The sequence below is a fragment of the Bos grunniens genome, chromosome 1 (assembly GCF_055505025.1).
Source record: "Bos grunniens cultivar Pamir isolate PY7600 chromosome 1, Bosgru_T2T1.0, whole genome shotgun sequence".
Lineage (NCBI taxonomy): Eukaryota > Metazoa > Chordata > Mammalia > Artiodactyla > Bovidae > Bos > Bos grunniens.
The window spans coordinates 69,623,705-69,637,500 of NC_141165.1; the positions used below are offsets into that span (position 1 = coordinate 69,623,705).

Consider the following 13,796-nt stretch of genomic DNA (forward strand, 5'->3'; position numbering starts at 1 on the left):
TGAACTGCTGGGCTTGGAGTTTAATTCTGAGACTTAAAAAAGTAATCCTACTAAAAACTGATTTAAAACATGCTACATGAAATCTGGTTAAAAGCACTTTATTGATTACAATATCAATTCACAGCAACATTATTTCACAGAGCTACTATACAAATAAAGGAATGAATTACTGCAAGAATGATTCAAGAATACTGTTAAGTCATGATATAAGTACATAGTTTGGTTTAAAGCTTTTTTCTAAGAGCTTTAATCTAATACATTCACCTTTCCCACACACTACTGACATTCAGGTTCAGTTGGCCACAAGTGTTGTAGAAGCCACTCTAGGTGAAGAAAAACATTTTAATCAGCTTAAAAAACCCATTTAGATGTGAATGCCTTTGGATAAGAATATGCAAATGCAAGTGTTCAGATGCTTCTTTGAGAAGAGAAAACAATAGGATAGAGCACCATTGTGTAAGAGACAGAAAAGGCTTGAAATATCTACCAAGTATATCACTGAAGTTATATTAATTAAAAAATACTGTATGATGTAAGATTTTGTCGGGCACACTTAACATCAATTGAAACTAAAATTTAACCAGTTTTTCCATATGCTGCATTAGTCAATTATTTTATAGGCTCAATACTGGTTTTAAGAAAAAAGACTTAGGAAATTTTATCAACATGCAAACAAATTTGCTAAACACAAGTTGTACCATCATTCTGATTAATAAATTACTTTTTAAACAATGCTAGCTTAGACATTCAACTACAGACCATTTTATTGAGTACCTATTATAACCAATACTTTTAAATATAGCACTGAATTTAAGGCAACTTACAATGAACAATGGGAGTAAATATGAAGGGTGCATCACATTCTGTTTAGTCTAATTTAAAATACCAATATTATCCACTGTGCTATCATTTCTCACAAGATAGTCTGGTGGGTGTTTTCAAAATTCAAATGAGGTAAGAAATAGTTTAAAATTTTGCTTTCCACGATGGCAAAAGGGAAATTAGAAACTGAACATAATAATTTGAAAATGTTTTTAAGCCTAACTCACACCCTAAAGATTTTAGAAAGAATCTATTACTAAAATCATGGGCCTGTTTGGGAGATTGTTTTTAATCAGTTTCCATTACATTTAAACACATCAACAGGTAAGCCACAAGTATTCGACTGTTATAATTTAAACTGTGAGACACTCACCAATAAGCATAAATTTCCCTGAACATCTTCATTTTTAAAACAGAATGTAATTTCTAAATCTAAAACATCAAGTGTTGGAGAAGGTTAGTTATATATGTATTTTTTAGCAACTTCAAAAATTTCATTTTGTCACCTGAAGAAGCCGAGGTTTATTTCTCTTTCAATAGGTTAACTTTAAAATTACTTAACATATTTCAGAAGCACCTACTTCTGTTATGTCTAAGAGACTAATTTACTATCATCATGCAGTATTAATCAGTTCAGATGAGTCTAAATTAAGGAGACGGCCTACCAGGTAAGCCCTCTTGCAGAATTAAGAAGTATAAGTATCTCTTATACTTAAGTGTCTCTTGGATATTAAGCCTAAATCTTTGCCTCTCTAAAGATGGAACTCAATATGCTGTTGTAACCATGGATTTACAACTATAGAAATTTGAGCTAGGGAAGAAACTTGAATATTTAATCTAAAGCTCTAATAGCACAGCTGTCAAAAATGAGGCCGGTCCATCAAAGTGGAGGCAGTGTCCTTAGTGACAGCATGAAGTGCTTTTTTTGAGGTTTATGGGTTGATTTGCTGAACACAAGGCCATCACCCCACTTTTAGAAAAGAATATTTGCCTTTAAAATACTGCCATATCTTAAGTGTTCTTTATGCAATGATTAAAGAATTTACAAATAAACCCAACTGAGGCACATTATGTTTAAATGTTTCTTAGGTAAAAAAAAAAATCAGGCACCAGAACTGCAATATTGATGCAAATTCCTTAAACTACATTTGGCCTTTTTTAAGTTTGGAAAAACTAAGATTCAAGCTGTACTGTGCATCTACAAAATATACCAATTTCAGGAAGTTTTAAATATACAATCAGATGAACTCAGACTGCAAGTACACAAATTTAGCAAGTGGGAACCATATCACTAGATAACAAAAGTTTTAACCTGTAAGTTAATTAATATGGTATCACCATTTGGTCATACATATAATCAGCCATGATAGTGGTTAATTTTCAGTTGCCTAGTACATGTTTAATTATGATAACTGCCTTTTAACCACCTACAAAAAGTTGAATATTAAATCATTTTTATCAACATGTTTAAGACCACAGAATTCTTAAAGTCTGTGCCTCTAAATTATCTTGTTACTAGAATCATTTTCAAACTAGTGGCGATACTATTCATATATATAAGGCAATTTTGCACATGCTACAAGTGCTTGCTTCAACAGGATTTTGGAATAAATTGCTGAACTACATGGTAATCCTCACTCCTATTTTTGGAAATGACTGTCCCTTAAAAATTGTCTTGCCTTATCTCAAAGAGCTGCTCTTTATATCACTTCTTAAATAGTCCACAAACATAACAGGATTTATGTTACATGTATATAAATATACATTCATGCCTGCCATCTACAACAGTCTGGGTTTTTTTTTTTTTTTTGGTCCTATATCTTAATCTTTTTCCATTTTATTCTCTTTTTAGTATCCTAAAACAGTTACTTCCTTACGGCAGATGCACTTATTAGCACATCCACAATATAAAAATGGAAATTTACAAGTAAAATTTGGGAGTATTTAGGATTACAGGTGATCGAAAGCTAACAGATCTAGCTCAACAGTAACTGACACAGTTTACTAAGTACAAAACACAACACACCTCTATATTAGGAAAACTCCATGACTTCATTATCAAATGACTTAATCTATCATCAATCATTTAGATTATTTGTAAGAGAAAATTCAGGAGCGAAAGTATCTTTGTTTAAATTCAAGGGGGCTCATTCTAGTAATAAACACATTATATCATTGACAAGCAGAGAAATTGCTTAGTATTTTCCTCTGACTCCTTTAAGAACTGCTCTTGGAATTATCTTTTGGCTTTAAAGTGAGGATCACTTTGATCTAGGTATCCTTTGAAGCAAAACCACTTAGAAACCAGTATTTTGTCCTAGTGGGAGGAAATGGTACAGAAGATCAAAAAGCTTGAATGTTTACTTTTTAAATATTTGAAGACACAGAGTTAACATCGATTCAGATTTTATATGAACATTCATAAAGCAACCTTACATTGTAACTATTTGTAACAATGTAACAAATAGATTTGTTAGATTTTATACTTCTTTCAAAATCATAATGCCATCGCACACTATGTGTCCTTCCTAGATACATACTGATGGAAACACTGGGAAAGTTTCTTCAGATGCAAAGACAGTCCAAATGTTCATCAGAGTGCACCCTGCAAACTCACCTCTAGAAGATGAAATCAGTAGGAAAGCCTAACTATTTAGAATGCTAAGTGTCATTTGATCATATCCAACTTTAAAAAATAACATTCATGTGATTACTGCTATCTACCTGTTAATATGAGTTTCTTACGTATGTCTCAAATTCCAGAGTGAGACTCCCTGGCCTTTAGATTATGTCCCCTTTAAAGGACTCAATATAAGCACTTACTTAAATTGATAAGATGGCAGAGGATGAGACAAAAACTATTGATACTCACACAGACTCCCCTCAGTGGTACCTATGTCTGACAGCATTTTTTTTTAACTTTTTGTTTTGTATTGGGGTATAGCCGATTATGTTGGGATAGTTTCAGGCGAACAACGAAGTGGACTCAGCCACACATACATGTATCCATTCTCCCCCAAACTTCCATCCAGGCTGCCAGATAACACTGAGCTGTATAGTAGGTCCCTGTTGTCAGCATTCTTAAACAGCAACCAGGATCTCTTTCAGATCAAAAAGAAAGCTGGAATTCAAGGAGATATTCTTTAAACATCAGTACACACATGTATGGTCTCACTTCCATGTATTACTGTGCCTTGTTCCTCCACTACAGAACACAAAAATGCGATACTTCTATATAAAGTTAAAAATGTAACTCGGAAGAAATGCAAACATACATTCTAACATGATAGGTTGCTGTAATGTGTACATTTCTGTCTACACAAAGAATTAGACAATACAAGCAAGAATTCATCAAGGTTAAATGAGCTCAACTCCTCAGATTAATACACTGGTCCTGATCTCAGCAAGCACCTTTACCTTGTTTTCACCTTTTTTATTTTGTAGTTTACTGAAAGCTTCTTTTTTGTATATAATAATCTCAATAGAAAAATCTTCACCTGCAAATATAAGGTAAATTCTTTTTCACAGCTATAGGCTGTAGTACTGATTTCTCCAGGTATCAGTGGAGAATGGAAATTTTGCATGTATTGTTAATTCCAGATTCTAAGAAAACTGTCCCAAGACCCTGTTGCCACAGCCATGCCATCATCAGTTACACCTAAACAGCTGACACGGTTGTCATGACCAGCAAGAACACCTGAAAGACAAAAGTTCATTAAAAAGTTAGCGATGGGCAAGTTTTAGGATTAAACAAGTGTATGCAGAAAGATCTTAGATGGGTACTTATGGGCATGTATATAAAATAAAATTTCTTTGTATTACATGAATTTCTGACATGCATCAAATTGTTTTTCATTTTTGAAAAATGTATAACTGCCTTCTTCAAAATCATCTCTTCAAAAACATGTAGACTTTTATGTCGCTATTAAGTTCATGATACTTCTGAATTTTGCTAATAATTTTAAATGAAGTTCAATGAACTTTTACCACCAGAACAACAGAAACGTAAGAATACACCACCAAAAATACCAACATAATTTACTCTATTCCTTTAACCACTAACACTGGAATGTTTTGGTCATAACTCTCTGCAACCATCAAACTAAAACCATCTAGTTTTAGTTTATTCTGAATATTAAGCTTATGTGATCTGACCACCAGACAAGATAAAATTAAATATTCCCAACTGTTTGGGAGGAAAATGAGATGTAAAGATTTAAAAGAGAAATCGGACTATATCAAATTCTCAGTAAGAACCTTTCTTTAATATACTGTTTGAGTTTGCAATATCTCTCAAATGTAATTAAGCATATCATTTTCACCCAATCTCAGGCACAGAAGTTAATCTTGCATAACTCTTTAATATTCTCTGCAGTACCTTCTGTATAGCAATGTTTGGAAAAAGGCAAATTTACCATTATGGGTGGAAGTAACAAAAAATGACCATTGTGACTAAATACTCCAAATCATATTGGAAAGAAGAATGAATTAGCAATTCATGTCACAATTCAATTTTAAGGTGAAAGTAGCCAGTTGAGTCAACCTGAAACCAAACAGCTATCAGCAAAGCAAAACTAAATCTCAAGCAGATGTTAAAAATTATGAAAAACAAACACATTTCTATTTTGTTATGGATACTGATTCAATCCAGGCAAAACACCTAATACCTCAAAAAAGTGATCAGCTAAACCATGAACTCTTCTGCAGTCTCTTAAGAGAGGTTGTAGAAAATTATCCTTAGTAATGCTGACACTGCCTCTACTTCAGAAGCCTCAAAACTATACAGGAATTTAAAAGGGTAAGGACACAAAGCCACAAGGACAGCAAGGATAGGAGAGCAATGCCAACAAAAGTTTGTGAGCTGTATGCTGCTGGTGATTATTAATGGACCCTAGAGAAACAAAAGACTTCTACTCATGAAAAAAAGAATGCCCTTAAAAAAAAAAATCTCAAAAAGATGGTAGCAAAAATGGAAAACCAAAGCTTAACAGATGGTTCATGGAAAGAAAAGGCAAGGATTTCTCCCAGAACATACAGGCAAAAAACAGAAAATAGAGAAACTAACAAAGTCAAAGGAAAGTCCAAGAAGTCCAACATCAGAATAATGGGAGTCTTACAAAGAGAACGATAAAGGAGAAAAATGTGCAACTGATTAAATGAGCCTCCTAAAACTTCCCAGTGCTACAGAGTATATGTTTCAAGATCGAAAAGGTCCACCGAATGATAGACGGAAATGAATCTACCTCCAGACACAACAAAACTTGCAGAAAGTTTGAAGAGTAATGAGAAGCACATCAAATGTAAGACTGTGAGCCAAAAAATTTAAAAGTCCAATAATTTGACCCTAGAAAATATTAAGCTGCATCGCAAAAGAAGTCACATACATACGTCACTGCTCAGCAGTAACTACTGTTTTAAAAATTCATAAGTGTGTAATAGACTGATAGATGTTCTAAACAGAATTCACTACATGGGAAAAATTGGAAGAAGGAAGCTGAGGTAGGAGGAAGGATGTTAAAGCCAAACCTCAAGAGATAATGCCTAAATGTTTAAAAAAAAAAAAAAAAATCAATACAACTGTTATTTAAAGATACAGAAATAAATACTTAAAAGTAGCTACCTCTAGGAGCAGAAAATATGTGCTGAGGTCAGAAGACTGCTGTTTCAGTAAATAACCCATGTAGACCTAGTTGATTCTTTGCATATAATTTTAATTCTAAAAAACATTTTAAGTCACTCTGTAATTTGTTATTAATGACAGTCCCCAGTATGACTTGATGCTAGAATTTCAGAAGCTGCAGGGGAGAACTCAGAGGATGAGATTAAGAGGAGACAGTGATTCTATGCCCTTTCCTAGATAAGATCTGAACCAAAAAGAGGATGCATAGCAATTAAAATGTTTCCTGTCAGATTATAAGCAAACTGTAATCTGGAAGACCACACTAAATTATATTCACTGTTCATCTTTATGTCAAAACTTACCAAACACGAAAATACATAATCAGATATTACTCTTTAGAAAATAGAAACATAAATGCGGTTTATGAACTGTAACTGAACTCAAAGGTTAACAAGAGCCATGAATGAAAACTGCCAGGCTGCCATTCCCCAAGGTATCCAGGAGACCTCAAGAACAACTGATAGGAAACTTCATGTTTCCTGACAAAATAAAAAACTAATGTGTACCAATTTACTGACCTGCACGATCTCCTTTGAGTGTGTCCCATACGTTACAGTTGAAGTCATCATAGCCAGCTAACAGGAGACGCCCACTTTTTGAAAAAGCTACGGAAGTGATCCCACAGATGATATTGTCATGAGAATACAATAACAACTCTTGGTCTGCACGAAGGTCAAAGAGCCGGCAAGTGGCATCATCAGAGCCAGTGGCAAAGGCATATCCATTTGGGAAAAACTAGAAAGAAAAGCAACACACTTATTCCATAGAAGTATACAAAAATTATGTAAGGCAGTGTAATGATGGACTCTGGGGTAAGACAGTTCAGTTCAGTAGCTCATTTGTGTCCGACTCTTTACGACCCCAGGGACTGCAGCACACCAGGCTTCCCTGTCCATCACAAACTCCCAGGGCTTGCTCAAACTCCTGTCCATCGAGTCAGTGATGTCATCCCACCATCTCATCCTCTATTGTCCCCTTCTCCTGTCTTCAATCTTTCCCAGCATCAGGGTCTTTTCCAATGAGTCAGTTCTTCCCATCAGGTGGCCAAAATATTGAAATTTCAGCTTCAGTATCAGTCCTTCCAATGAGTACTCAGGACTGATTTCCTTTAGGACGGACTGGATAGATCTCCTTGTAGTCCAGGGGACTCTCAGGAGTGGGTAAGACAAGACCTAGATTTAAATTTCAACTTGGCTTTGGATCAGGTGAGTGATTTTAGGCACTGAAGATTCCTGAACACTTGGGCCTTGTGCATGCTATGTGCTAAGTCGTTTCAGTCATGTCTGACTCTTTGCAACCCTATGGACTGTAGTCCACCAGGCTTCTCTGTCCATGGGATTCTCCAGACAAGAATACTGGAGTGGGGTAGCCATGCCCTCCTCCGGGGGATCTTTCTCACCCAGGGATCAAACCCGCATCTCTTATGTCTCCTGCATTGGCAGGCGGGTTCTCTACCACTAGTGCCACCTGGGAAGCCTTAGTTTCAGCTTTAGCATGTTGGTTAGGGCAGAGTGAAATAACACACAAAGGATCCATAACCCACTGTTCAGCACAAGACACATATTCAATAAATCCTGGCTCCGGTCCTCTGCTTTTGTTTAGTCACTAAGTCGTAGACACTTTTTTGCAACCCCTTGGACTGTAGCCGCCAGCCTCCTCTGTCCACGGACTTTCCCAGGCAAATCCTTCCTTCTCCAGATCCTCCCAACCCAGGGATCAAACCCACATCTCCGGCTTTGGCAGGTGGAAACTTTTCCCTTGAGTCACCAGGGAAGCCCCTGATCCTCCATATGTTTTACTAAAACATTTAAACCAAATATTACTATTTATAGTATTTATATATGTATGTGGACTCAAAGACATGTTCCAAAAACCTCATTATGAGAAATAAATAGAAACATTTAATAAAAGAGAACATAGATCATCCAGTTAGGCTAGGCTGTAAAGTGAAGCTAGCAGTATACTAAATGTTCTCACGTGCGCGCATGCAAACCACATACATACACACACACACACACACAGAAAAAAAAAAACTATGCATTGTTAGTTTGTGAATCTTGTTTCTCAGATATTGTGGCACTACTCAACACTTATTACAAAGAAGAAGTCACTTTTCTTCATATATCTACTGGTCATCTGTATTGCTTTTTTAGGACCTATTGATCTGCAGGAATAAAATGAAGAATACATTTGTTTTCTTTGTGGTAAATATAGCTTATCATTTTCCTTCTAATATTTACTTTTTTAAAAATATAAAGCAATTTTTTGGAGGTATCACAGGCCCTGATTTCAAACTATACTACAAAGCTACAGGAGTCAAAAGTGTATGTTGCTGCTGCTAAGTCACTTCAGTCGTGTCCGACTCTGTGCGACCCCATAGACGGCAGCCCATCAGGCTCCCCTGTCCCTGGATTCTCCAGGCAAGAATACTGGAGTGGGTTGCCATTTCCTTCTCCAGTGCATGAAAGTGAAAAGTGAAAGTGAAGTTGCTCAGTCGTGTCTGACTCTTAACGGCCCCATAGACTTCAGCCTACCAGGCTCCTCCGTCCATGGGATTTTGCAGGCAAGAGTACTGGAGTGGGGTGCCACTGCCTTCTCCAAAGTTTATGTTACTGACACTAAAACAGATACACAGATCAATGGAACAGAATAGCCCAGAAATAAACCCATAAACACACAGTCAACAACAAAGGAGGCAAGAATATACAATGAGGAAAAGACCATAAATGGTGTTGGGAAAACTGGCCAGCTCCATGCAAAAGCATCAAACTGGATGACTTTCTCATACCATATATAAAGATAAACTCAGAATGGATTCAATACTTAGATGTATAAATTTGAAACCATAAATTTCCTAGAACATAGGCAGTATGCTTTTTTTCTTTTTTTTTTCGTACTGTGTGGCCTGTGGGATTTTAGTTCCCAGACCAGGGATCAAACTCAGGTCCTTTGCAGTGAAAGCACAGAGTCCTAACCACTGGACTGCCAGGGAATTCCCAGGCAGTAAAGACTCTACCTGTGATGCAGGAGACCAGGGTTTGACCCCTGGGTTGAGAAGATCTCCTGGAGAAGGAAATGGCAACCTGCTCCAGTATTCTTGCCTGGAGAATCCCATGGACAGAGGAGCCAGGTGGGTTACAGTCCGTGGGGTCACAAAGAGACACGACTGAGTGACTACCACACAATAATACACACATGCTCTTTAACACAGGTCTTAGCAATATATTTTTTGGATCTGTACCCTCAGGCAAGGAAAGTAAAAGCAAAAATAAACAAATGCAACTAAATCAAACTAGAAAAAGCTTTTGCACATGAAGAAACTATTGAGAAAAGGAAAAGGCAGCCTACTAAGTGAGAGAAGATACTTGCAAACAATATATCCAAAACAAGGTTAATATTCAAAACATGCAAAAAATCTGCAAAACTCAGTATCAAAAAACCAAAAACCTGATTAAAATATAGGCAGGAGAACTAAATAGACATTTTCCCAAAGAAGACATACAAACAGCAAAGGGACACACGGAAAGATGCTCAACATCACTAATCATCAGGGAAATGCAAAAATAAGGATATCTTAAAACTCCACAAATATTTAAAACTATAGAAGCTACTTCTAAATAACTTCACGGGTCAAAGAGATCAAAAGGAAAATTATAACTCCTGTCACTAAATGAAAATGAATCAAAATTTGTGGAATGTAGCAAAAAGAAATGCTTAGAAAGAAACTTACAACTTTAAGTTCCAATATTAGAAAAGAGGAAAGGTTTCACACCAATGATACCAGCTTCTGCCTTAAGAAATGAGAAACAGGAGAGCAAACAAAACCCATGTAAGCAGAAGAAAAGAAATAATAAAGAGTGAAAAATCAATCAAACAGAAAACAGAGACTCTTTGATGCCAAAAAAATGGTTCTTTGAGAAGATAAATCTAAAAAACTGATAAAGTTGTGTCTGACTTTCTGTGACCCCATGGACTGTAGCCCACCAGGCTCTTCTGTCCATGGGATTTTCCAGGCAAGAATACTGGAATGAGTTGCCATTTCCTTCTCCAGGGGAATCTTCCCCAGCCAGGGATCAAACCTGGATCTCTGGCATTGTAGGTGGATTCTTTACCAACTGAGCTACCAGGGAAGCCCTGATAAACCTTTAACCAAATGCATTAGTTTGCTAGACCTGCTGTAACAAAGGAACACAAACTGAATGGCTTAAACAACAGAAATGTATCGTTTCATAGGTCTGGAGGGTAGAAGTCTGAAATCAAAGTGTCTGGGGCCTAAAAAGCGTCTGTTAGGCCCATCTCCTTGGTTTATAGATGGGCTGGCTATCTTCCAATGTCTTGTCACACTGTTAACACTGTGTGTTTGTCTCTAAATTTCCCTTTTCTAAGAGCAAGAGTCATATTGGATTAAGGGGGACCCCGATCCAGGATGACTCAACTAATTAATTATATCTGCAATAGCTATTTTCAAATAAGGTCACATTCTGAGGTACTGGGGTTTAGGACTTCAACATGTAAATTTTTAGAGGTATTCAATTCAACCCACAAGACCAATCAGGAAAAAACTAAGAAACAAGTTACCAATATTATGAATGAGATACCCTACAGATTCCATAACTATCAAAAGAAAAATAAGGGAATATTATGAACAACTGTAAGTTAATACATCTGACAACACAGGTTACAGAACCAAATTTCTTAAAAGGCAAACTCTACCAAAGCTTACTCAATAAAAAATGGATATCTTAAGTAGGCCTAAATCTAATTAGGACATTATATTTTTAGTTAAATTTCTTCTCACACAAGCAAACTTCCTTGGGCAGACAGCAAAGTCAACCAAACAATTAAGGATGAAATCTTATCAATTCCACACAAAGTGTTAACTTCCCAGTTCCTCCTATGAGTCTAGCATTAAGCTAATACCAAAGTGGGAACAAAATTTCTCAAGAAATGAAAAATCATATCATAACTTATCAATATGGATGCAAATCTTAAAATTTCAACAAGTCAAAATCCACCAGTAAATAAAAAATGATTATGTATTATAGGCGACCCCGTGGACTGTAGCCCACCAGGCTCCTCCATCCATGGGATTCTCCAGGCAAGAATACTGGAGTGGGTTGCCATTTCCTTCTCCAGGGGATCTTCCCGAATCAGGGATGGAACCCAGGTCTCCCACATTTCAGGCAGATACTTTAACCTCTGAGCCACCAGGGAAGAGGTATTATAGGCAAGTGAGCCTAAATGTAGGGTTGGGTTAATATTTGAAATTCAACTCATGTAAATTCACCATTTAGCAGACTGAGAAAGAAAAAACCACATGATCATCTCAATAGATGAAGAAGAGGCATTTGATAAACTTCAACACTCATTCTTGATAAATCTGCAGCAAACTAGGAACAGAAGAGATCATCAACTTGATAAAGGTGGTGGGATGTGAGATGGACAGGATTGGACGTGCCTGCTCTAAAATTCTACTCTGCAAGCCAGGCTGGCCTAATAGCAGTGGAGGTCACAGAGCCTTTACTTTCTCTGATATTCTCTAAAAGATGATATAAAAGTGACTTTCAATATGTACATGATAAATAAAAGTTACCCCAAAAATATCTTCTTGCAAAATCAGAGTACATCTTATACATATATACAGTAGCAATTACAGTACTTTTGGAAAATCTAGTCACCTGTATATATTCTGACATCTGATCTGCATAGTACAATTTACCTAAGTCAAGGAGTATCCCACTTTCTAATACCCCTCCCCTCAATCCTGACTGATAAACCATTTTGATTGTCATTCAAAATGCCTTTGGGCTTTAATTTATACACGTATGTCTAGTTCACTCTCATATATACGGAGTTATTATCTGGCTTAATCTACTTGTGGCTACATGTCTGAATTGTTTTTTCTTTAATATGAAGGAGCTTATAAATAATTTATACCATTTACTGAGCATCCATCTTGTTTCATTTAGTTTCTACACCACGGTAGCATTATTCCTATCGAGGAATGTGTGGCTCACAGAGGTTAAGTAGCCCACCTGATCTCACACAGCTGATTCCCAGATTACTAAGATTCAATCCAGGGTTTGGTGGATTTCAAAAGCTATGCTCTCTACATTAAATGGCCACCTCTGTCTTTCTGACTGCTCTCTCTTGGGGTTGCTCCCCTGACTGTGGAGATACAGGACACTGTTCTCTGAACACAGCTGAAACTCTGGATCCACTTTTTTGTTCAAGATTATCTTGCCCTGTAAATCTAGAAATTAAACTTATTCCTGTTCCCATGCAAATGAAGACTTAGGCCTATTAAAACCTTTCCATTAAAAAAAAATCAAACTCTTATTACTTGGGGATTAAATGTTGTTAAGAGCACATTATTTATAGAATCCTTAAAGGGAATTTGTTGTTAAAATCACATTATGGAGTTCAACACTTCATATGCACAATAAATTCTCCTTAGAAATGCTGTTCACTTACACTGACAGCATTAATATCCGACACATGCCCAGTGAAAGACTGTCTGCACATTCCATCTCGAATATCCCATAATTTTGAAGAGGCATCACAAGCACCGGAAACAAAAGTCCTCATGTCAGGACTCAGGGAAAGACTCATCACATCTCCAGAATGCCCAGTGAACGCGGTGGTCTGCTGGGCAGTTTCAATGTCCCATAAAGCACTATAGTCAAAAACAGACAGAAATCATTAATGACTGTTCTCCCCTCTTACATTAATTCCTACTACCACACTCAGCCTCAAATTGGTCATCTTCTGGAGTAAACTTACCAAGTTGTATCTCCTGAACTTGTAACTATTTGGCTATCATCTAAAAACCGACAGCAGGACAAGTAGCCTACAGCATAGAGATAACAAATGTTAGGTTATCACTGATTAACTCAATTACCATATAAAATAGTAATATGTATTTTAAAAATACAATACCTGGGCAACAAGTGTTTGTTAGTAAAATGTATAGTTCTACTTTTTTTTTAGTTCTACTTTTAATAACTTCCAATTCTGTGCTGCCTGCAACTTTATTTTACCAACAAACCCTCTCTTAGGTATTTACTATGTCAACAACTATGAACGTTACAAACTTGAGTAAAAGACAATCCCTTCCACCTACTACAAGTACCTAGGAGAAGGATACTCCTTAATACAAACATTCTCTATAATCTATAGCAGACTGGGTAAAAGTCCCTTCCACCTACTACAAGTACCTAGGAGAAGGATACTCCTTAATACAAACCTTCTCTATAATCTATAGCAGACTGGGTTATGTACCTTGGAGAAATAC

General features: G+C 36.5%; 1 protein-coding gene across 1 annotated transcript in view; it reads right to left on the reverse strand.

The window, feature by feature from the left end:
- Positions 1-82: 82 nt before the first annotated feature.
- The window catches only part of GNB4 (G protein subunit beta 4), a 70,380-nt gene continuing 56,666 nt past the window's right edge, over positions 83-13,796 (reverse strand). Inside the window, exons 7-10 of the mRNA XM_086395217.1 lie at positions 13,286-13,352; positions 12,977-13,178; positions 7,021-7,237; positions 83-4,519 (exon numbers count right to left, since the gene is read on the reverse strand). Coding sequence (XP_086251343.1) covers positions 4,413-4,519; positions 7,021-7,237; positions 12,977-13,178; positions 13,286-13,352 — 593 coding nt within the window. The 3' untranslated portion in view covers positions 83-4,412. The remainder of the gene's footprint in view (positions 4,520-7,020; positions 7,238-12,976; positions 13,179-13,285; positions 13,353-13,796) is intronic.